The sequence below is a fragment of the Pipra filicauda genome, unplaced genomic scaffold, assembly GCF_003945595.2.
Source record: "Pipra filicauda isolate LSUMZ 115617 unplaced genomic scaffold, ASM394559v2 scaffold201_size1378038_pilon, whole genome shotgun sequence".
Lineage (NCBI taxonomy): Eukaryota > Metazoa > Chordata > Aves > Passeriformes > Pipridae > Pipra > Pipra filicauda.
Window position 1 is genome coordinate 1,265,072 of NW_024104312.1, and position 23,289 is coordinate 1,288,360.

The window sequence follows — 23,289 nt, forward strand, 5'->3', positions numbered from 1 at the left end:
ACTCAAGCATTTCAATCTCCATAAAACTCTTCTAGGTATTTAACAAAAAATAACAGTGTATACTCAAACTGTTAAATATATGCAAGGAAGGGATCAGGAGAGTGGCCAGGGACGGACACACACACGGACACACACACACGCACGGACACACACACACGCACGGACACACACACGGACACACACACACACACGGACACACGGACACACACGGACGGACACACACACGGACACGGACACGGACACACGGACACACACACACACACGGACACACACACACACACGGACACACGGACACACACGGACACACACACGGACACACACACGGACACACACACGGACACACACACGGACACGGACACGGACACGGACACGGACACGGACACGGACACGGACACGGACACGGACACACACACGGACACGGACACGGACACACACGGACACGGACACACGGACACGGACACACACGGACACGGACACGGACACACACGGACACGGACACGGACACGGACACGGACACGGACACGGACACGGACACACACGGACACACACGGACACGGACACACACGGACACGGACACACACGGACACGGACACGGACACACACACACACGGACACGGACACGGACACACACACACACACGGACACACACACACACGGACACATGGACACACAGACACACACACACACGGACACACACACACTCCCCCTCACCACGACAAAAACCAGAACAAATGAAAAACAGCCAAATCACTGCTTGTGTTGCAAGACTCAAGGAAAGCACACTTTCAAAAATAGTAGACCAAATCAAACCCTAGTGACCCTATGATATCTAGAGTAACAGCAATGCAAAAGAATACTGCTTTTGACTTTCAGAACACAGATTCAGTTTACAAGTGGCTACTCAGAAGCAGCATGCAGTTTATTAAGCATATTTGAATCTTTCAGCTAGACCAAATGCATTTTAACAAAATGTGCCACAATCACCTATTTCATTTTCACCAATTATATTTATGCTATGCCACATCTAAAGGCATTTTCTCATTAAAGTGTTCATAGGAGTTCTCTAACATAAAAGCCTTTACACAGATTTATAGAATCACAGAATAGTTTGGGTTGGAAGGGACTTCTAAAGGTTATCTAGTCCAACCTCTACTGCAATCAGCCTTGCTCAGTTAAAAGTGAACCTTCTTAAATAATTGCATTTAGATACATCCCCTACCAAAAAACTTAATAGCTGAATCAAGTACTTATCATAACCAAAAAGTTTTTACCTCTTCTTTTTCACATGAGTACCCTTAAAACTTGCAGAAGCAACACCTTTACTGTAGTTGACTGCATGCAAAATTATTTGAGCTTTCTCTCTGAAGAGATACACCAAAGTGCTCACAAATACGTTCCTTTCAAAGTATAACAAAAATTAAAATTAATGGTAAATTTGTCTGTGAACTGAAACCAAATATGAAACCTCCATCTCACAAAAAGTATCTTCTTTTCAGTATATAAGCTCTTGAGGCAAAGTTTCTTCACAGCAGCTGTGAAGTAAGAGTACCAGCCTTTAACTCTATTATGCTCTACACCAGACTGTGGTAGTTAGAAGCTGTTTAAACCTCTCCCTGCAGTAACAGGTCACGTTTCTGAGTCTGCAATCTAATATAATTTTTTTTCCCCCTCAACCTAATAATCAATGGGAAAGCACTTTCTTTTTCACTTTGAATGAATTGTATGAACTACAGGACTTCATTAAAAAGACACAAAATGGATGCATGGACATTTTTTATCGGATTGGAACACCAGCCCAGTTTTTAGTATTCGGCTGAAAATTTCCCTTGGACAAACCAAAAGGAGATGTTCACTATTAATTTCACAGCAGCAAACCATGTGAGGTATGTGCACAACTGACATGATGGAGGGACGCAAAAAAGACTTACTTTAACACGGGGAAGATGCTGATGCAAACCATACCTGTCTGCAAGCAGCATTCTTAGAGAGCATCACACCCAACACCCAGAGACATCTAATTCTGATATTCAGAATTTTCATGAAAGCTGCTGATGACCACATTCTTTAAAAGATGTGAACATAGAATCTTAGCAGTTTACTCCAAGAAACTCCACAATCTTCCCTTCATACAAAGTGTGCTTGGGGTCTAAAATACAAACTAATTGTTCTGCCCCTCTACATCTTAAGAGTGACTGCCAGAAACAGAAAACATAATACAGATCATAATTTTGGCTGCCATGCAACTGAAATAAACTGGTACCATCAAAGTAGCTATTCAAAAACTTAAATAAACAATCGTTAACACAGTTAACTGTTAACAAAATGAACTAAAGTAAGCACATCACACAACATTCCTGGCTCTACACTATTAATATGATTAAATACTTTATCCAGGGAAGAAGTCAGAAGCAGTCTGTTGAAAAGGTGACACTTTTATTTGGGAGGCAACTAATAAGAAGGATACTTATAGACACACTATTTAAGGCTACTGTTAAGTCTTGTTTGGGGTTATTTTTAGGAGTAATAAACACCCAGAAACCCCAGTCACATGGGACCATCCTTGCCAGCATGAAATGAGGACAGTTGCTGGGAACTGAGGGGACTTAAAATGCCAATGACTTCTCTTTCAGGTGCTGTTCACATCTGAAAATGGTAGTGGCTAAGCCACTAAGAATCATTTTTCTGAACTAATCCAGATTCTGAATTTAACAACTAGCAGGAGCATTAGACTGCACAGACACACAAAATAAAGGAATTTAGTCACGTTTCGCCATTCTGAGAAGGAATTTAAGAATCTGAATTAAAAAAACAGTGCTAAAACTTGTTCCATTCCTAAGTTTGATTAATACTTTTACTCACAACTGGTCAACTTCCAGCAATCTATCCAAACTTATGTTTAACCTGTCTTTGTAAATACCTTCTATCTACCCACTAGTGCTCACGGCAAGCCATCGATTTCCACCTCTTCAGCAACAGAAAAGCACGGCCAAACAAGAGACCCATCTCATTATGGATTTTTGATCACCACCCAGACTTTGTCTATCAGAATTATCTTAGGCATCTAACAGCTGCTACTTTTATTATTCCATCCAATTGCTTTTTTCAACACTGCTATCAGATATTCCTCCTTCATCTTTCAGAGTTTGGTAGAGCTGGATTCAATAAAAAGAAAGAATATTACATATTATATAATACCAACCACATTTCATTCGAGTATTAGACCCCAACTGTATTAATCACACAAATCACGCACCATTTATTTCTCTTCACGAGAAAAGAGAGAGAGCTCGCCTTTCTTTCACACGTATTTTGCCCCATGTTTGGTAGATCACTATGAAAGTTCAGTATCAGGTAAACATACACCTCATACCAGCTTCTACAGGAATCACAATGCGAATATCAAATCTGATACTTCTCAGTGTCTCATACTGTGTTTTGGTATCTCAAATTTGATGCGTCTGTATACGAATATTTAATATTTTATCAGTAATTTTCCTGTTTGATTGTCACCCACCAATGTGTCTTAGTGCAAGCAGTATAGTCTTACGAAACTGTAAGAAGATTAAGCTCAGACAGGATTTAAGTGTTATGTACACTCCACAGCATCCTTTGGCAGCCAGTCACAGTAGTATTTTCCTGCTACCAAATCAAGGTCACAGAGGCATGCCTTATTGCACTACATCGTTTCAATGAATACCACATACAACTTCCACATCCAAAAAAGGTATACAATAACAGATTTCATAAAGGTATTATCCTTTAATCATATACAAAAGAGCAGGAAAAAGTTCATGTTATTCAACTCTAGATAGTTAAGTGAAGTAGCTGTGGGAGCTAACTAATCTCCTGCAAGGTTGCTCGACAGTCAATGGAGAAAAAAAAACCAGCTCCCTGAGAGTGCAATTCAGGACTCCAGCATCTTTCGTAACTTCGCAAGAGCTGATCCACTTGTAAAAAATAAAACCAAACATTGACCATGATGTGGGCCACTTGGCTTTTTTTTCCTCTAATATTTACTACTGTTATAATCTTCAAGCCAAAAGCAGAGCTGTGATGAAGGAAGAACACAAGATACAGCCAAGCCCATGTACAGCTATAAAAACAGTTCTCAGAAAAGAAAAATATTCAATTCTTTGAAAATGGATGAAAGAAAGGACTCCAAGCTGAGTCCTTTTGGGTGAGTCTTCTTTGACCATAAGGAGTAAAGACCATTTCACATATGGAGTGGGACTAGAATATCAACTATAACAAGCAATACTGCTTTAATAAAACAACAAAATCATTTGAATCAGACCTAGCTCACACTGGACAGAAAGCCAGCATTTCCTTACATACCATCCCTCATTAATTTTTTTCCAACCGAACTACGTTTTCCAGGTTAGCATTTCCCAAAGGAAGGAAACACACAATTTTTTTGTCCTATTCAAAAGATATTCATAATCTTCCAGAGATGAAGGAAGCAGGGCAATAAATAGAATTACAACCTTGGACTTCTGGAGAGCTATTTTTGACCTCTTCAAGGACCTACCTGGAGGAAACCCATGGGTTAAGGCTCCAAAAAGTAGAGAGGTCTAAGGGAGCTGGTTAATATTCAAGCATCACTTCCCCCAAGCTAAGGACCAGTGCATCCCTATGAGTAAGAAATCAAGCAAAAGGTCAGGAGACCTGTATGGATGAGCAAGGAGCTTCTGGCAAAACTGAAACAGAAGGAATAAGTTTATGGAATGTGGACAAAGGGACAGGTCACTTGGGAGGAATATAGGCATGTTGTCAGAGTATGCAGGGATGTGATGAGGAATGCTAAAGTCTATTTGGAATTGAATCTAGCAAGGGATGTCAAGTCCAACAAGAAGGGCTTCTTCTACACCTTCCTATCTTTTGCTAACAGTAGCAAACAGAAGACTAGGAAAACTGTAGGCCCATTGCTGAATGAAGTGGGTGACAAAGGATACAGAGATACAGAGAAGGCAGGGTTAATGAACGCTTTCTTTGCTCAGCCTTTACTGCTAAGGCCAGCCCTCAGGAATCCCTGATTCTGGAGGCAAGAGCAAAAGTCTGGGGAAAGGAAGGTTTTTCCCTTGGTCAAGGAGGATCAGATTAGACAGTATTTAGTAAAACTTTACATCCACAAATCCATGGGCCCCGATGGGATGCACCCATGAGTGCTGAGGGAACTGACAGATGTTATTGCTAAACCAGTCTCCATCATCTTTGAAAGGTCATGGAGAACAGAAGAGGTGCATGAGGACTGGAGGAAAGCCCATGTCACTCCAGTCTTCAAAAAATGTAAGAAGGAGGACCCAGGAAACTACAGGCCAATTGGCCTCACCTCCATCCATGGAAAGGTGATGGATCAACTCATTCTGGATGCCATCTCTAAGCATGTGGAGGAAAAGAAGGTTATTAGGAATATTCAACACCGATTCACTATGGGGAAATTATGCTTGACCAATCTGACAGCCTTCTACGAGGAAATGACTGGCTGGGTAGACGAGGGGAGAGTAGTGGATGTTGTCTATCTTGGCTTCAGCAAGGCATTTGCCACTGTGTCCCATAACATCCTCATGGTTAAGATCAGGAAATGTGGGCTGGGTTAGTGGACAGGGAAGTGGGTTGAGACCTGGCTGAACATCGGAGGACTGTAACCAGCGGCGCAGTCCAGCCAGAGGCCTGTAGCGAGCGGTGTTCCCCAGGAGTCACTCTACTGGGTCCACTCCTATTTAACGTACTCACCAATGACCTGGAAGAAGGGACAGAATGTACCCCCAGCAAGTTCGCTCACAATACAGAACTGGGAGGAGGGTCTGATACACCTGAAGGCTGTGCTGCCATTCAGCAGGACCTGAGCAGGCTGGAGAGATGGGCAGAGAGGAACTTAATTTAGTTCAACAAAGACAAGTGTAGGGCTGTGTAGGGAGGAATAACCCCAAGTACCAGTACAGGTTAGGTGTTGACCTGCTGGAAAGCAGCTCTGTAAAGAAGGACCTGGGATTCCTGGTGAACAACAGCTTATCCACAAGCCAGCAGCGTGCCCTTGTGACCAAGAAGGCCAACGGTACCTTGGGATGCACTAGGAAGAGCACTGCCAGCGGGTTGAGGGAGGTGACCTTCCACTCTACTCTGCCCTGATGAGGCCATGTCTGGAGTGCTGTGTCCAGTTCTGGGCTCACCAGTTCAAAAAAGACAAGGAACTACTGGAGAGGGTCTGGTGAAGGAGTAAAAAGGTGATGAGGGGATCAGAGCATCTCTCTTATGAGCAAAGGCTGAGAGAGCCGGGCCTGTGTAGCCTGGCGAAGAGACAACTGAGGGTAGATCTTAACAATGCATACAAATATCTTAAGGGGGTGTCAAGAGGACAGGGCCAGACTCTTTTCAGCAGTTCCCAGTGACAGGGTATGGGGCAGTGAGCACACACTGAAACACAGGAAGCTCCACTTGAATAGGAGGAAAAGTTTTTTTACTGTGAAGGTGACAGATCACTGGAACAGGCTGCCCAAAGGAGTTGTGGAGTCGCCTTCTCTGGAGATATTCAAAACCCGCCTGGACACATCCTGTACAAGCTGCTTTGGGCGAATCTGCCTTACTGGGGGGGGTTGGACTTGATGATCTCCAGAGGTCCCTTCAAACCCCAACCATTCTGTGATTCAGTGAAACAGCAATCTGTATTTGGTTCCTATTTTGTGAGCCATACATCACAGCAAATAGTGTATTTAGCTTCTAAAAAGTCTGGATCTTAACTTCACATTCAAAGGGCACCTATTACTCATCTAAACTATTCCCATATAACTAGAAACGAACATCTCAAATTACTTCATGTTACAAAGGTCAGCTTTCTGGTGATAGGAGACTAACAGACTAACAGCTTCCTAAATCTCTCTCCTCCAGTGTCTTCCATTCTTTAACATACATACTCTGTGTTTATTTTTTCCTAATCCTCTAATTCCAATCTGATAAATCAAAGTCTTTATTGTTTGACTTTAATTCCTTATGCTTGCTCTTTCCAGAGTGAAACCGGTTGGATCCACAAAGGAAAACCCAAGAGCAAACAAACTGTACTGGGGACAGCTGGGGAAATATTACCTAAGAGCAAATTACAAAACTAAGTTACTTGAGAATACAGACATGCTCGTATATAAATAAATTGAAAACACCCTATTCTCATGTATCCAAGTTCTCTTATTTAAATGAGCAGCTAATAAGGCTTGATGTAATTAAACCAGAGCTGGCCTGCTTTATAAAATAGTTCAGCCACGTTTTTTTGGCAATTTAAGCTGTCCATGAGAAAGTAACAGCTATGGCTTATTTCAAAAGAGCAAGCACGATAAGAGCACTCTAACAAGATAGTCTTGCAATCTGATTCCGAAGGACAGATTTTACACTGCCCTTTATTTAGTTTAATAAAACCGTTTTACTTTCCTTACATTAAAGTGACCTTTTTAAGGTTACAATTAGTGCTAGTAAAATTTTGCACAGTTTTAAGTTTCCTAGAAATGAAACAGTGTCTAAAATAAATATATTTCTCAACTACACTGTATAAATTGCAAGTCCTTAAGGTACAATTCCATCATCTCTGGCTTCCCATATCTGAAAAATCTATTAAACTAATAGAAGAGAATTAAGGATAGAGATGAAATCCTTTAGCAAGCACAGAAACTGGTAGAAAGCTTGGAAAACAGAAAAAAAATATTATCCTGAAGGTATTCCTGGAAATCTTAATTAAAATTGACTGGTACCTGCCTTATGGTGATCAGACATTCAGCATTGTCTTAACTTTCCATTGCTACTCTTATGAATCAAAAGGCAAAAATATTCTGAACTGATCTTTCAGAACTGAAAGTAGTCATTTATACCTGAATACAAGGTAAACATGATCCAAATGTATTCAGGTTTTTGTGTAATCATGTAGAAAAAAAAAATTAAAAATCCCAAACAAATAACTGAAACACAGCTTTGTTTATCACACTGTGTAAACACCAAAAACCTCCACTTTGTCCCAAACTTCCTTAGTGTGTGGGTAGACTAATGGAGGTAACTTCATGCTGCAGGGGCCTTCCATCTCAAAGTCTAGAGCAGATGCAGAAGATGCACAGAGCTCAATAATGTAAGTCCTGGAAAACAGGACTGAAGAAAAGCTCAAGACATAACAGATGAAAAAATTCAAATAACTTCTGGATAAATGTGCTATCTTCATCTGCCAGAACTACTGCAGTTCTCTGAAATACTGAAGGTCAGGACCAACTGGAAGTGCTTCACTTGAAGTAACTAAATTGATCTTGAAGTTACATAGCACAGTTATGCAGAAGATTCTGATAACTAAAAAGTGAAATTCAGTCATCTCTGGAGAAGTCATAGTAGTTTAGATAAAGAATTATTTTATGAAGAATGAAACCTTTACTATAAAACCTGTATTTTTGCATTTTCCCTGTCTACCTATTTCTTTCAGAAGACAAGAATGAATAACTAAAATTCACTTCCTGAACACCGGTGACAGACTTTTTTTATTATTTTATTGAAAGAATAAAGATAGACAACTGGAGAATATAATTCTACACAGAATCACTGTATTTTTTTCCAGTTTGCTTGTTCCAGCATTAGAATTAATAGCAAAACAAAAGACACAGACAGGAACACTGACAATTTGAAAATAAAAAAGGGGCAGGCTCCAAGCCCACCTTCCTGAAGGTAGATAAACTTTGTTGGAGACAAAGTGGTTAACATAAGAGCAGTTGAATAGCAAGAGAAACTATTAGCATTCCAGAAAAGTAATAGTCATAGAATCACAGAAATACCCTGAGTTGGAAGGGAACTACAAGGATCACTGAGTCCAACTCCTGGCTCTGCACAGGACAGCCCCAAGAATCACACCATGTGCCTGACAGTGTTTTCCAAGCACTCCTTGAACTCTGGCAGACTTGGTGCTGTGACCACTTCCCTGGGGAGTCTGTTCCAGTGGCCAAGAAAGAAAATTTTTAAGAAAAAGGGGCGGGGTTTTTTTGTTGTTGTTTTAACTCCAGAGTTATTTCTATAGACAGAATTGATAGGGGAAGATTTGTAGGTGCTGAACTCTGGAAACTTAATCACCAATTATAAATATTAGGGCTATGCAGAACCTTCAAGCAAAAGAGATGTTTCCCACTAGAGGTCAAATTGAATAAAACCAAACCTTATTTGCTTTAATCCCCCTACATCCAACCAACACGAAAAGGCAAGACCAAAGAGAGAGGGGAGGGTGAGGGAGAGGACGAGAGTCCACAAAGCCTGCAGCTTTCATTGTTACATATCTCATAACCTGATCATTTCCTTATAGCACTTTTAAGAAGTTTCAATATGAATCAACAAAAATAGTTCCGTAAAGTAGGTCGTTGCTGCAGCAACCAGGCGGCTGTTTGGACTACTCCCTGCCACAATGACCTACTTTTCCAGTTATACGTAACCATTGTAGTAAGAGACGAATTTTCCTTCCCTATGGAGCTGCTCCAAGAGGATTCCTGCACCATAGCCGAACTTTATTCCTAGCTGGGACAGAGAAAGACTTCATTTGAGCAAGTACAAGCAGCAGGTCGGTTCTGCTCCTCTGTGTCATATTTAGAAGTGTTGGTGGCTAAAGGTTAAGTGAAACCTAATATGAGCTCAGAGTTCAAGAAGTATCAAGCCAGTGTTCAAAATTGGAGGAACTGATAAAGAATGGAAGGGAAAGGTGTGAAAAGGAACAGCAGCTCGTGAACAGCGTGTCCCCTGCCAGAGTCAACAGCTGGCATCAAACTTCGGCACAAACAGGCTGCTCCAACACCACCATTCAAGCACAGGCTAATGGACATGATCCTTCATTACAGGTCTAAATAACTAAATCTGCATAAAAGAAAAACCCTGGTGAATGGCAGGTAAAGCTAACATGTTTTTAAACCCTATTTAACCCTGCATGGGCTAGAGAGGGGAGATAAAGGTACCTTACAAATTTAGGAAGAAATGTTGACAATTACAAAATTTCCTGTTTCCTGTTGCTGTTAATAACTATTACCTTATGACAAAGGAAAAAAGATCACCAGTGCAAGTTTTCATTAAAGTATATCTTAAACCTATAAAGGAAATAATTATCTCTGTAGAAATAAGCCTGCAAGGCTTCAAACATCACTCAGACTGACTTGTACTTAGGTGGTTTTTGATCAATTTATCCAACTCCAAGTTCAAAAGCTTTAATTGAAGGCAAAATGTAATAGCTACAAGAAGACTAACACTTCCAAGCAAAAAACCAACTCATTCCAAGAAAAGGCAAGCCAGGCGTTACCATATAGTACACACTAATTAAAACTCCAGTTAACAGAAAGATTCTGACAGATACAGCCCATTTGATAAAAGCAGAAAAACAAAGAACACAGAAAAGCTCTCCAAAGGTTACTTTACCTTACGTCTTCTTAAAACTTCTAAGTTCAGCAGGAAAAACTGCAATTAGTGACAATATGGTACAGAGAGTGGAAAAGCTTCTGAAATTTCCTCCACGCCTTCACTTGGGTACAAATCACTTATATTGAGATAACTGTTCCTAAAAATCTAATACTCTTCAAACAGAATATTTAAAAAACCACCCAACCCCCCTAAAAATTATTTTTTACTTTACCACTGCACTTGACAAGCCCTAGAGCAGCAACTGCAAAGGCAGGATTCTGGAAGGAAGAAGGACTAGTAGAAGAAAAAAATTGTATAATTATGAAAAAACAGGAAAGGCTGCTGCTGCAAGAGCAACACATGATCACTAGTAACACTTCTCAATTTGAATGCATGACCTCCAGTGCCAAAAATGCAAGCTCCATTGTGCTCTCATATAGAAGTAGTAAAGAACTGGAGTAAAACTTTCAGTAAATGCAGCATTGAAGAACTTTGCCTTGTAAAACTAACACAGTATTTCAGTGTTGGCACTGAAAGAGAGGCTGGTGGAGTTATATTTAAAAGAATGCAGAGGGCCAAATTCTAAAATGTAATAATAGGAAGATTCACATTATCCCCCACAAACTCATAATTTTCCTCATGGCTTAGAAGAAAGATACATTACTCCTGAAAAAAAGTACTTCTCACCAGTGTATTTACTGGCAACTAGCTTACAGAAAGGAAATTTCAATTGAATGAAAAACCCCTACTCACTGAAGAACACCATGAACTATATGATCAAAACCAATTTTATAGAGATCTCCTTAGATTAAGAAAGCCTTGAAATAAAAGAGGGAAATACACCACAATTAAAGCTGAATAGTCAACATCACAGCAATTTACAACTTTTTGCTTTGTCATAAACTGAAGAAACTGCACATCAGTAGATGTTTCCAAGTCATACCAATGAAGGAGTATGCTGGAGAGAAAAAACTAAATATTAAAGTCTCTTATAGCAAGTCATTTAAAGAAGCATTCACAGGATTTAGGATATACTGTGTAATAGCAGTAAACAGCAAATAGCTCCCCTGTCTAAAAAGAAACAGATAAAGCACAGTAAACTAGATCTTATTAAGCCTGTCATCTACTGAAAAATAATGATGGAAAGTCACAGGAATTATCCCTAGGCAACCCAAATAAAACAAATAATTCAGATGCCATCCTTTGCTTGATCACCCTCATTAAGACTTGGATGGTTTTGACTTCTGGAGTTCACTCACAGCAAGACTTACAAAAACAAAGAACAAAACCAAAATGCAACCTCATCCCCAATCAAAGACCCTTCTGAAAACTGGATGGCAAAAACTACTCTGCAGAATATTTTTTTTTAAATGCATGTCTCAGTTTGCAGATGTAGTCATGCTTTTCCCATGAGAGGGGAAACAGGAAAAAAACAATAGGTAATCTCTGCTGAAAGTTGGAATGTTTTCTTCTGCTTTAAGACTACTAGAAAAAAAAGAACTTGTTATTCTCTAGAATATGAAATATGAAGGAGAAAAAATGAAAAAAAAATCACTTGATGCCACAAAATTTACAGACAGAAAATTTCAACTCAGAGGAAACTCACAAGAGAACACAGGAAAGACAACATTTACTCTATTCTTCAGCGAATCCAATATATTGGAAATCAAATTATTAACTACTTTCAATGCCAGTTGCTCTGTAAAATGTAGTTTCACAATTCTCTGTATGCTTCTCCAGTACTTCAGAACTGCAGAGACAGTGAAACTCAGGTAAAGCTTGTCATGACTTTCTGTACCTTCAGTGCACAGCAAACTTGTAACCACGCAGACCACGACCATGTTTTATGGACTATGTAAGGCCTGAAGCAACAAGCAGCCCACGTGAACAAGTTATCTATTTATTTATTCCTCTTTCTGATTCAAGTTGCCCTCTCCTAGTTCTGTTCTTTCAATCACTACTTTGCCCTCCTCCCCCCCTCCACTTGCAGCACAGTTTACCCTTCACCCTCAAGGTCAGTAGAACACTGTCACTGAGAAACACAAAAAAACCCCAAACCTGCAAGCACTGAACTCCACAGGTTCCTTACTATAAAAAATAAAGCATTTCCTAGGTCATGGATTTCACACTTTGGATTGAAAACAGATAGAAAACCCCAAGTTTTCCTGTCAGGAATTGTTCCTAAGTAACCTGTGCTGTAGACATTTCATCTCCATCACTGAAGAATTAATAACATGTCTTCATACTTTACAACATCCCCATATGAGCTTAAACAGAATTTTTTCAACGTTTCTGGTTTGCGTTTTGAAGGGATACGGACTTGTGTTCTGAAAGGATAAACTTACAGGGCAGGAACTTTACAGCCTTTACTTTTCAGGTCTGTGAAAGAGCCACAAACATCCTTATAGATGTTAGAGAAGAAATGCATGTGAGTGAACAGGAAAGGAAATGCTTTCCTACAAATTAGAAAACAGCGAGAAACAGTAAATTTCTAAAGCGGGCCTAGAAAATTTCCCTAGTTTAGCTGCAGGAGGGAGCAATGTATAACACAAAGGTGGATATCATCACATGCCTGTCAACACAGAAATTAGATTTGCAGGACACATCCTAACCAATGTTCAACCATGTGAAATCCCTTCGATCGCTGATGATCTGAATAGGTTTTGTTTTATTGCAAGAAACCTGTTGCATTAGCACTTTTCAAAGAGATTATAAGCAACAGTTTGACACCTGAATTTACTTCTGAAACCCTGAGTATTATGAAATTCTTATTTCCTACCCAGGTTTACCAACATTGAATTTCAGACCTTTCAAATACTAATGCAATTTCTAAAAAAGAATAAAAAAAGTACAGAATTTACAAAAACTATGCATATTTTAGGAAGTTCTGTTCACTGAAGCTCAGTTACTGTCTAAACTAATGCTAACAAAGCTTAAGTGTTCATTTTTATTATCTCCACCAAGAACTGGTATGCTCTCATATTTGTAACTGTTCCAAAAGTATAGACATACATGTAGACTTTTGCCACAGCCGTCTCCACTCACACACTTGAACAGAACATTGAAATATTGACCTGTCCTTTCCAGTCTATCCTTCACCTCCGCTAAAGCTTTATTACCTTACAGAAAAAACATTTACACACACAAAACTCCAAAGCAATGAAAGCAAACGCTTTATAGTGACCTGAAAAACAAATGGAGGCTTCAGGGTCAGAAGAACATTGCAATTATAGTTCACCTCTTGACCCAGATTGCAAAGAACGTGGAAGCCAGAAGTACACAGAAGCACACAAATTAACCTTGCTCCACAATAAATTCAGAGTTCTGAGAAATCCAGTGAAATGTATTGCACCAGAATACGATGAAGTTCTTACTCTGGTAATCAAATCCAGTCCTTTCTTAAGAGGTTACCAAAGGTACAGCTATTAAACCTGCTAAAATGTGATATGCAAATGAGTAAGCCCATGGAACACAAAGCCACGTACACTCACACTACTTACACAACTGACTCATGATCAAGCTCACTTCTGCCTTTTTAGGTCACTATGGGAAGGTCACAAAATTCCCTGAAGCAAAGAGTTTCTTTCAATATGCAAATAAATACATCACAGACTTTAGTGTGTCTTCTACACTGAAAAAATGGCTGACTTTGCCGGCAGTTTGACCTTCCTCCTATCACAGGTTATATAACTAACCTGAAAACCTGCCAGCCACTGAGACAGAGCATGGAAAAGAATCACTTTTGAAAATAAAGGCTTCCAATCTGTAGATAAACTGCAAGAAACCAAAAAGTTCAGGCAGTATGCAATGATAAACAGGCTTTTCTGCAATACTTGCACAGTATGTTTAAAGAGTAGCTTGCATTGGTAGGAATAAAGACATTTTCATAAACTGGAGGAGAATATACTTTATTGCATTAAAATGGTCAAAACAGAATAATATATAAAATAACTTGCTTTGAACAATTGTTGCAGAATTCATTGACACTGCTACATACTGATCAGTTAAGGAAAAAAAAATAAAATTCTGTATTCTTGATTGCCTAAATACAGCTGCTTTCACATTCACCACAGACAGTGTTTGTTGGGGGTTATCACTCTCCTGTTCTGTGACCAGAGCAGGTAACATTGCAAGTTGCAGACAGAATACCTTCCCCTACTCAAATAAAGAATGTGATCTATTGATACTTAAGTAAAATAAAAATAGATTACTTGTCCCGAGAGAAAGAAGACTGAAATAATACTATTCAGTTGTTTCAAAACTACATTTCTCCCTTGGTACTCAAAGTCCACACACTACTTTTACATATCAGGAACTACCCAGGTCTTCTCTTGATATCCACAAATGCAGAGATTAGTGATGTAAAACCGGTGTCTAAAACTTCAAAACTTCTTACCTAAGGAATTAAGATTCCTTCAAGATCAACCTTGCAGTCAAAAAAGCAAACTGGAAAAATGTTCACTTGAATTCTTCTGGTCTATAGTAACTGCTATTTGCAAAAAACAACTTACTGAACACTTGGTATAAAATTGGATTTGCAGTACCACTTGCTCCCTCTAGACCAACCAGCCTAGTTTTCTTGTCCAATTTAATAATAGTTACATTACAGAATCTGGTGATACAAGATCCTTCACCAAAATAAGGAAACAAGCACAGTGCAATTTCTCAGCTAGCAGGCTTATTTCTCACATTCTGACAGTTTGACAAAAAATAAATTGTGCCTTTTCCATAACACAGTAAAAAGGCCAACACTTATTTTCAACAATATAACTTCAAAGGGTGTCAACAAATGGCAAGCCACAGAAGAAACCAATAATCCTCTTCCAAAAACCAGCCGGTGGTTAATACACACATGAGCAACGCAGGCCACGGTTACGTGGCCATTGTAATCTGGCTCAAATCCACACTGCCACTGAAAGAAATGGAACCTGCCCTTCCCATTCTTCACCTCTTCACCACTACTACTGTGACCTTTTTGCTGTCACAATTACCACAGAGCTAATCCCACCAAAACTGGTAATTAATCTCTTTTGGACAGATTGATGAGCTGAAGTGGCTCACCACAGGGCTGTGTGCTATCATAAAAGGGTGGAACCAACCCTTTCATCAACAACGCAGGATTAAACCCATGAGGACGTACGTCAGTGTGCTTCAGTGACGTACTTTGTAACAGGACTCGATCATATAACACGAATTATAGAGGGAATCACTGAATTGAGGGCATCCCATCACAACATGCAACTCTGAGAAGTAGCTACAGATTTTTTACAGATTATTCACCCTCAATTTAGTGGGCTGGTTGGACAAAAGTGCTCCAAGTGGCACACACTGCACTACAGGTGAAGCTACTCATTAAAGGGTATCATGGATTGTATTGGGTTTGCATGGCCAGGTTTTGGTAGCAGGGAGGTCACACGGGTGGCTTCTGTGAGAAGCTGCTGGAAACCTCCCAAATGTCTTTCAAGGCCAATGCCAGACAGCCCCAACACAGACCTGCCGCTGGCCAAGGTAGCACCTCTGGGGTAACATATTTAAGAAGGGGGAAATGTTACTGCTCAGGAGCAATTGCAGCCAGAGGGGAGTGAGAATATGTGACAGGAACAACTCTGCAGACACTCGGGTCAGGGAGAGAGGAGGGTAAGGAGGTGCTCCAGGTGCCAGAGCTGAGATTCCCCTGTAGCCCATGGTAAAGACCACGGTGGGGCAGGCTGTCCCCCTGCAGCCCACAGAGGTCCATGGTGGAGCAAATATCCACTTGCAGTCCATGGAGGTCCCTACACTGCCCAAGGGAGGCTGTGACCCTGGGGGAAGCCAGTGCTGGATGAGGCTCTCAGCAGGACCTGTGGACCCGTGCAGGGCAGAACCCACACTGGAGCAGGTTTGCTGGCAGTACTTGTGACCCCAGAGGGGACCCAACACTGGACCAGTCAGTTCCTGACGGGTGGAACCCTGTGGAAGGGACCGATGTTGGAGCAGTTCATGAAGAACTGTAGCCCATGAGTAGCGCTCACATTGGAGAAGTTTGTGGAGGACTGTCTTCCCTGGGAGGGATCCCACACTAGAGCACAGAAGAGTGTGAGGAGTCCTCCCCTCCAAGGAGGAAGGTGCAGCAGAGACAAAGTGTGATGACTGACCAAAATCCCCATTCCCCATCCCCCTGTGTTGCTGGGGGATAGGAGGTAGAGAAAATGGGAGCAAAGTTGAGCCCAGGAAGAAGGGAGGGGTGGGAGAAATGTGCTTTAAGAATTCAGTTTATTTTTCATTAGTCGATTCTGATTTGATTGGTAATAAATTAAGCTAAATTAATAAACTTTCCCTGTGATGGTAATTGCTAAATGACCTCTCCTTGTCCTTATCTTAACCCACAAGCCTTTCATTGTATCTTGTCTTCCCTATCCAACTGAGGAGGGGAGTGACAGAGAGCCTTTGGTGGGCTTGATGTTAAATATTTCATAAATCAAATAGATTTTCATCATAAGTGCTACAGCATGAAAAGAAACTTAAAGAGATGTCTTTAGCAGGGAAGTCATAAATATTTCAGTGTATTCCTTTTTACATACCAAGCATGTCACCAAAATTAATAAGTATAATATACAAATTTTGCCTGCCTGAAGTACAGATGTGAAACTGAAACTACTCACAGAATAATTTTGTTGACAAACTTTCTCCACCAGTTTTCTATCCAAACAAACAGGACAAATCATAGCTACATAAGATGAAACTATAGGCATATTTTCAAAACGAGACACACAAAATAGAAAAATTAAATAGATACTACTAAAGGATGTCTAAGTATTAATTTTTTAAAACAAGTTCCAATTTCCATGAATTGCAGTGATTGTCCTGGAAATAAAACTCTTTTTTTTTTTTTGCTCAGGTTTTCATTTTTAATATGCTTGAAATACAAGTGTAAAAAACCAAAAAAAGCACAGCTTGTCTTTCTCCTAAATCAGTAGCAATATCCGCCACAATAGCAGCTAACTTGGCAGGACGTTGAACACATCAATATTCTCAAAAAATCTAATAGATATACAAAATAAATGTTATTACTCTTACTTTAGAAGTGAAATTTGTTCTCTTCAGGAATGATTAAAAAAAGAAATACAAGGATTGGCAAGATCAGACTATCCATCTTTACAAAATCAATTTCTGCACACCAGCATTTTAACTAGCATATCAAAGACATACATACACAGTCAAAAAGACAAACTAAAAGTAGTAAATTATTACCCAAAGTAAATTCTTATGCAGCAACTAACAGAATGTTTGCATTTCTTTTCAAGTATTGTGATCAATTGCCACTCTCTACTAAAACCAGGGCTAAATGAAACCCTTCCCTAAGTGATTTTGCAAAACATGAGATCCCGTTCTCCTTAATATGGAAAAGTTTGTGAGCACAAACAAATTTTTTCAGAAGTAGGTAATGGTTACTTGTTGGAGTATGCAAGTTACATTCTTTGTCTACTCTGTTGACACAATTAGATGTGAGCTAATTCTGGTGCCAAATTTTAATGGCAATTGACAAAACTTTCTTTAAGAGAGCGTTAGCTTGATTTTCCATTTAATATCTCCCTCTACCATTTCTCCATCACTTTTTACTGCACTGAATAACTTCTCTCTCTCTGGTGTTGATCTGTGAACAACACTGTGAACTCATTACATAGAAAAAACATGTCTCAACAAAAGCACATCTTGATCTATGTGACAACTTGAAAAAAGGAACAATAAGAAGAAACAGAACAGAACCAGGAAAAAAAACTGAAGTGAGTTGAGGGAGGCCCTGGCATTTGTTACGTAGCATTCATGGATTTAGAACAGGTAGGCTGAATGCCAGGAGAAAGGAGGTCAGTAAGACCATGTGACTGCTTAGTAATTAGACTTGCACAATAGTGCAATTACACAAAAATATTAGTTCACAATTGTTACATGACTGTTTAAAAAGTTAATCAGAAAGCACCTCTGTACTAAAGGTTGCTATTTGCCAGATTTAACACATACTTGTTAAAATGAACTGTAACTTGTGACTCGGCAGAGTTTACTCTAACAAGAAACTAAACCTTCTGGTTTATTGTATTCTTTCACCATTTTTCCTCATATCCATTGTGTTAGTCATACTTTGACAGAGAAGATTTTTGCCAAGGGCACTAGGACCATACACAGACCAGAACGTAAACTCTTGGTGTCAGTCAACTCAAATTAGGAAAGGACCAACGTAAATTCACACCAGGAGATTAAATTTGACTCATGTTCCTAATGCTGAAGGGCTTCTGCTCCTAGTCTCAGCTAAAATGTTTTTAACTAATTCAACACACTACTCCACAGACATGTAAGCAAGGATCTTGCTTACAGTCATCAAGTGACCAAAAACATAAAATGCTTGATCATTAATTACAAGTGTGAAATGAGACTGGCAAACCAAAAAACTGCATCATAAGTCTTGTGTATACATTCTGCGAATATTTGTGTTCGCATTGGTTAAAAATAAACTCAAACTACTGGAACCTAAAATGGATTCATACCAAACTAGTAACTGTTCATTTAAATATAAATTTATTAAGAACCACCGTAATAAACATACAGCTTTAGCAGCCAGTTAGTCTATAAAGTTATTGTACTTTTAAACTTGAAAAAAACCTGAAGATCTCACAAAAGCCAGGCTATGCAGGCAGCAAGATTTTCTACTCAAATCCATGTGCAGCATGTGCCTTGAGGACATTTGAGCCCTAGGAGACCATCTGAACTGCTTTGGATAGGGGAGTTGTAATTTACCCAAAAATTCAATCTCTCTAACCAGCAACTAAAAAAAGGTGGTTTTCTTCAAATGCAAAATGCAGTGGAGGGACTAGCTGTCTTTTAGAACAGCAAGAACACTGTTAAAGTAAACCAACAAATCACACAAATATATCACGCAGAAACATACTCAAGGGCTGTATTAACTAATGATCATATTCCATAGTCATTGAAGAACCACGGAAATAGCACTCAAGACATGAACTTCCTTCTGCTGGAATCAAAGTTCGCATTTGTCTATCATTCACTAGCTCAGAGAATGTAACCAAAAACTGTTTAGCATTTCAATTGCAAAGCACATTAGAGACATATGGAGTATTATTAAGACGTGATTTCCTTAACACTTTAAAATTTGTGCCAATTGCCCACATTCTTTTAAAACTTAAGTAGCTGTTCATGCTTTGTCCACAAAACTAAGACCTCTAAGCTTCTTTATGAAGTCAAAATGTTATTAAAAAAACTTATCCCCTTCAAAACTAAAACAATTAAAAGTCTCTATAAAAGAAATGTACAACATGAACCTCAGAGAAGGGAGGTTCTTCAGTGGTATGAACATTATTTTTGTCAGTGAAAATGGAATAACCACCAAGTTAAACTCCACAGAAGACATTTTTAGTATTTCTATCTCCTGAAAACCAGAAATAGGACCACAAAAAAAACTTCTCAAAATGTGAAAAAAACCCCCAAAACCTCCAAAGGTAAGTTACTTTGTTGGTAAGTTATTTAATGACCTGGGATACAAATTAATTAAATCTCAAAGAAATAATCCTTGAAGTGAACTGAAACCCACACTGAAACATATCTAAACTTTGTCACTCTTCTATGATGTAATGTTAAGCCAAGTTTCATTGTGCTTGTTCCATAATTAGGCAATCATAGCATCATAGTCTGGGCAGGCTAAGTTCACAAGCATTTCATGTTCCTGACACCAGATGGATAGACACAAACTCTCCTGCATTATCAACCCTTTTAAAAGGGTAACAATTTTCAGATCCTTAGTGATGTTTTAACTAACTTCACATGACAAGTGTGCCCAGAAGTCCCTTTAACCTCTGCCTTACTATGGCACACATTTACTGTGGGAGCACCAGTCACAACTCCACACTAAAGTTCATTTCTGTATTCAGTAGGAGGATTGAAGGTGTAGGAAGAGATCTGCATGCTCCGGAAAGGAACAGTGCACACCAAATCTGCCAGAGCTCGAGAAGCGTTTGGGCATCGATCTCAGGCATATGGTGGGATTCTTGGGGCTGTCCTGTGCAGGGCCAGGAGCTGGACTCTGTGATCCTCTTGTGTCCCTTCCAACTCAAGATATTCTTCCCTGCAGGAACGCTATTCTGAGAAATTGCTTTTTGAGCTAAGCGAGCAGCTTCACAGCTTTTCCGGGACGGAGTCACCCTGGGGCTGGCGAAGTCGCCCTGGAGTTCCCGGCTGCCCAGAGGTCCCGAGACAGCGCAAGGCCTCCGGGCTGCTCCCCACGGGACCTTCCTCCCGGCAGCAGCGGGCGAGGGACCGGGAACAAGGACCCCCCTTCCCCGGGAAACCACAGCCCTCGGGCCCCGCACCGCCCGGCTCCTTCTGGCCGCTCCCTGGCCGGGCGCCGCGGTCCGGGCGGGCGCAGGGCCGGATACGTAACAGCGGCGGTGCCGCGGGGAGGGCGCCGGGCAGGGGAAGCCGGCGCTGGCGGCGGCCCAATCGGCCGCGGAGGGGAGGGGATGGTGGGGAGGCAGCGTGACCGCATACATAACGCGGGGATTAGGGCCCCGCGGCGCCCCGCACTCACCGCCACCTGTTGATGCCCACGTTGGAGGAGCCGGCGAACCAGGGGTCCAGGATGTATACGCAGCGCACCGTGTCGGCGCCCTGGATGCATTCCCGCAGCGCCGGGTTGTCGTGGAGCCGCAGCCCCTTGCGGAACCAGTGTACGGCGTTCACACCCATGCCGGGCGCGGGCGCTCAGCGGGAACCGCCGCCGCCCGCGGGGCCGCTCATGGCCCGGCGCCGCCGGGCGAGCACGGACGGGCGGACGGGCGGCCCGCGGGGCCTCGCTGCGGGCGGTTCTAGGACCCGGCGGACACGGCGGGAGCGGCCGCCCAGCGGGGACGCATCACCCCGCGGGGCCCCCGCGCCGGGGAGAGCGGGGCCGAAGGGAGGGAGGGAGCGCTGTGTCCGGCGGTGGCTGCGGGGCGGCGAGCGCGCCGTGCCCAAGGAAAGCGCCGTCCGTGCCGATGCGGCCGCCGCCTCCTCGCCGCTCGCCCTGTGACTGCGCCGGGCGCGGGGCTGCGCCGGCCGCTCCGCCCCGCCCCCCGCCGCCCATTGGCCGACGGCGCCCCCACGTGACTGCCGGCCCTCACGTTTCTGAGGTGTGTTCGGTACCGCCGGCCCCGGGGGATCGAACGGCTGGACCGGGCGGGCCCGCGCCCGCGCCGGCTCGGGAGGCGGCCCGCAGAGCCCGCGATCCCGGCGGGAATCCCACCCGTCGGAGCGGCGCGGGGCCGGCGGGCCGCGGTGGGAGGGCGGAGACCGCGGGCTGGCCCCCCCCCCGCGGGTCGGGGCGGCGGGACCCGGATGAGCACGGGGCCGCGAGGCGGCTCTTGGTGGCGCCGGTTCCTGCCGGGACGCGCCCGCGTGCCCGCGCCCGCCGGCCTGTTATGTATTGCGCCCCGCGCGCGCCCGCGGCGGCGGCGCGGCCCCGCTCACAGCCCCGGGCGGTGCCCACCGATCCCAGCGCACCACGTCCCATCCCATCCCATCCCGCGGGAAACAGGCGGGGCGCTTATATAAGCGCGTGCGTAGGGAGCAGATGTTGGACTGGAGGATCTCCAGACGGTCCTTCCAGTTCCGTGATTCTGTGAAACAGGCCGAGGTCTCGGTGCCTGCTGCAGCCGTGAGGGGCTGGGCAAAAGTGCTGGACAGGAACCCCCGAGAGAGCGGCTCGGCCGTGCGGTGCTGCCACAACCAAACACACTTGAAAGCAGCAGAATGAGTTGTCTCTCCAGCGCTGTATCTAAACTCATTATCAGTAAATGGTGAATATCTCACGTCTTTTAATTACAGAGCTCAAAACACGGTCTGTGTGCTGCCTACACAGCAGGTTTCCCTGTACCTGCTCCGGGGTTACTCGGGGCACGGCCAGCAGCTGATGGAGGCATCGCACTGATAGGACTCAGTAGAGCCATTGCGAGTCTTTACAGGACAGCTGTGGATTGCAACTCAAATCTACAGCTTCCAGGGTGTTCACAGACAAGTGGGTACTAACAGCAAGTGTTGTCATTAGAAATAATGTCTCACGGAAGAGAGAGGACTCTCATCAGCAGTACTGACTTTTCTTGCCCTCCGGAAGAACCAGACCAGTGCAGTACTTTAAGAACTGTAGTTTTTCTTTCTCCTAAAATATTTTTTCTGCTAAGATACACAGAAAGTATATGTCAAGTCAACAAAGTCCCTTCACACTTTTCTTTCCTCACTTTGAATGACTTAATAAACAGCGTAACAGAATCACAGAATCATTTAGCTTGGAAAAGACCTCTAAGATCATCAAGCCCAATCTTTGACCGATCTCCTTGTCAACTAGACCATAGCACTAAGTGTCATGTCCAGTCATTTCTTGAATACCTCCAGGGATGGTGAGTCCACCACCGCCCTGGCCAGTCCATTCCAATGTTTAACAATTCTTTCTATGAAGAAATTCTCCCTGATGTCCAACCTGAACCTCCCCTGGTGCAGTTGGAGGCTCTGTCACTAGTTGCTGGGAGAAGAGGCTGATCCCCACCTGGCTACAAGCTCCTTTCAGCAGGTTGAAAATGTCATCAATGATCAAGGTATGATAGCAGCAAAGGACCCAGCCATGATTAGAATCCCTTTTTTATTTGGTCTTACACAAAATTTCTTTCTAAAAAGTATGGAGGCTGAACAGTTCTTAAGCACTGACTTTAACAGTAGCATAAAATATAATGAGTTTTTCAATTATTACTTTGTTATATGTAGAACATCATATTCCACAGCTCATCATTCTGGTCCAAGAAGAATATATGGGATCCTGTCATATACACCCTTCCTGCAACTCAAAAGTTGGAGCAGTTTGGGGCATTGTAAAGTTGAACATTCTTTTCTCAA

General features: G+C 42.2%; 1 protein-coding gene across 1 annotated transcript in view; it reads right to left on the reverse strand.

Annotated features, from left to right (window-relative positions):
* Positions 1-21,377, reverse strand: part of CRY1 (cryptochrome circadian regulator 1) — a 40,776-nt gene extending 19,399 nt beyond the window's left edge. Inside the window, exon 1 of the mRNA XM_027715127.2 lies at positions 20,957-21,377. Coding sequence (XP_027570928.1) covers positions 20,957-21,114 — 158 coding nt within the window. The 5' untranslated portion in view covers positions 21,115-21,377. The remainder of the gene's footprint in view (positions 1-20,956) is intronic.
* Between the last annotated feature and the right edge of the window lie 1,912 nt (positions 21,378-23,289).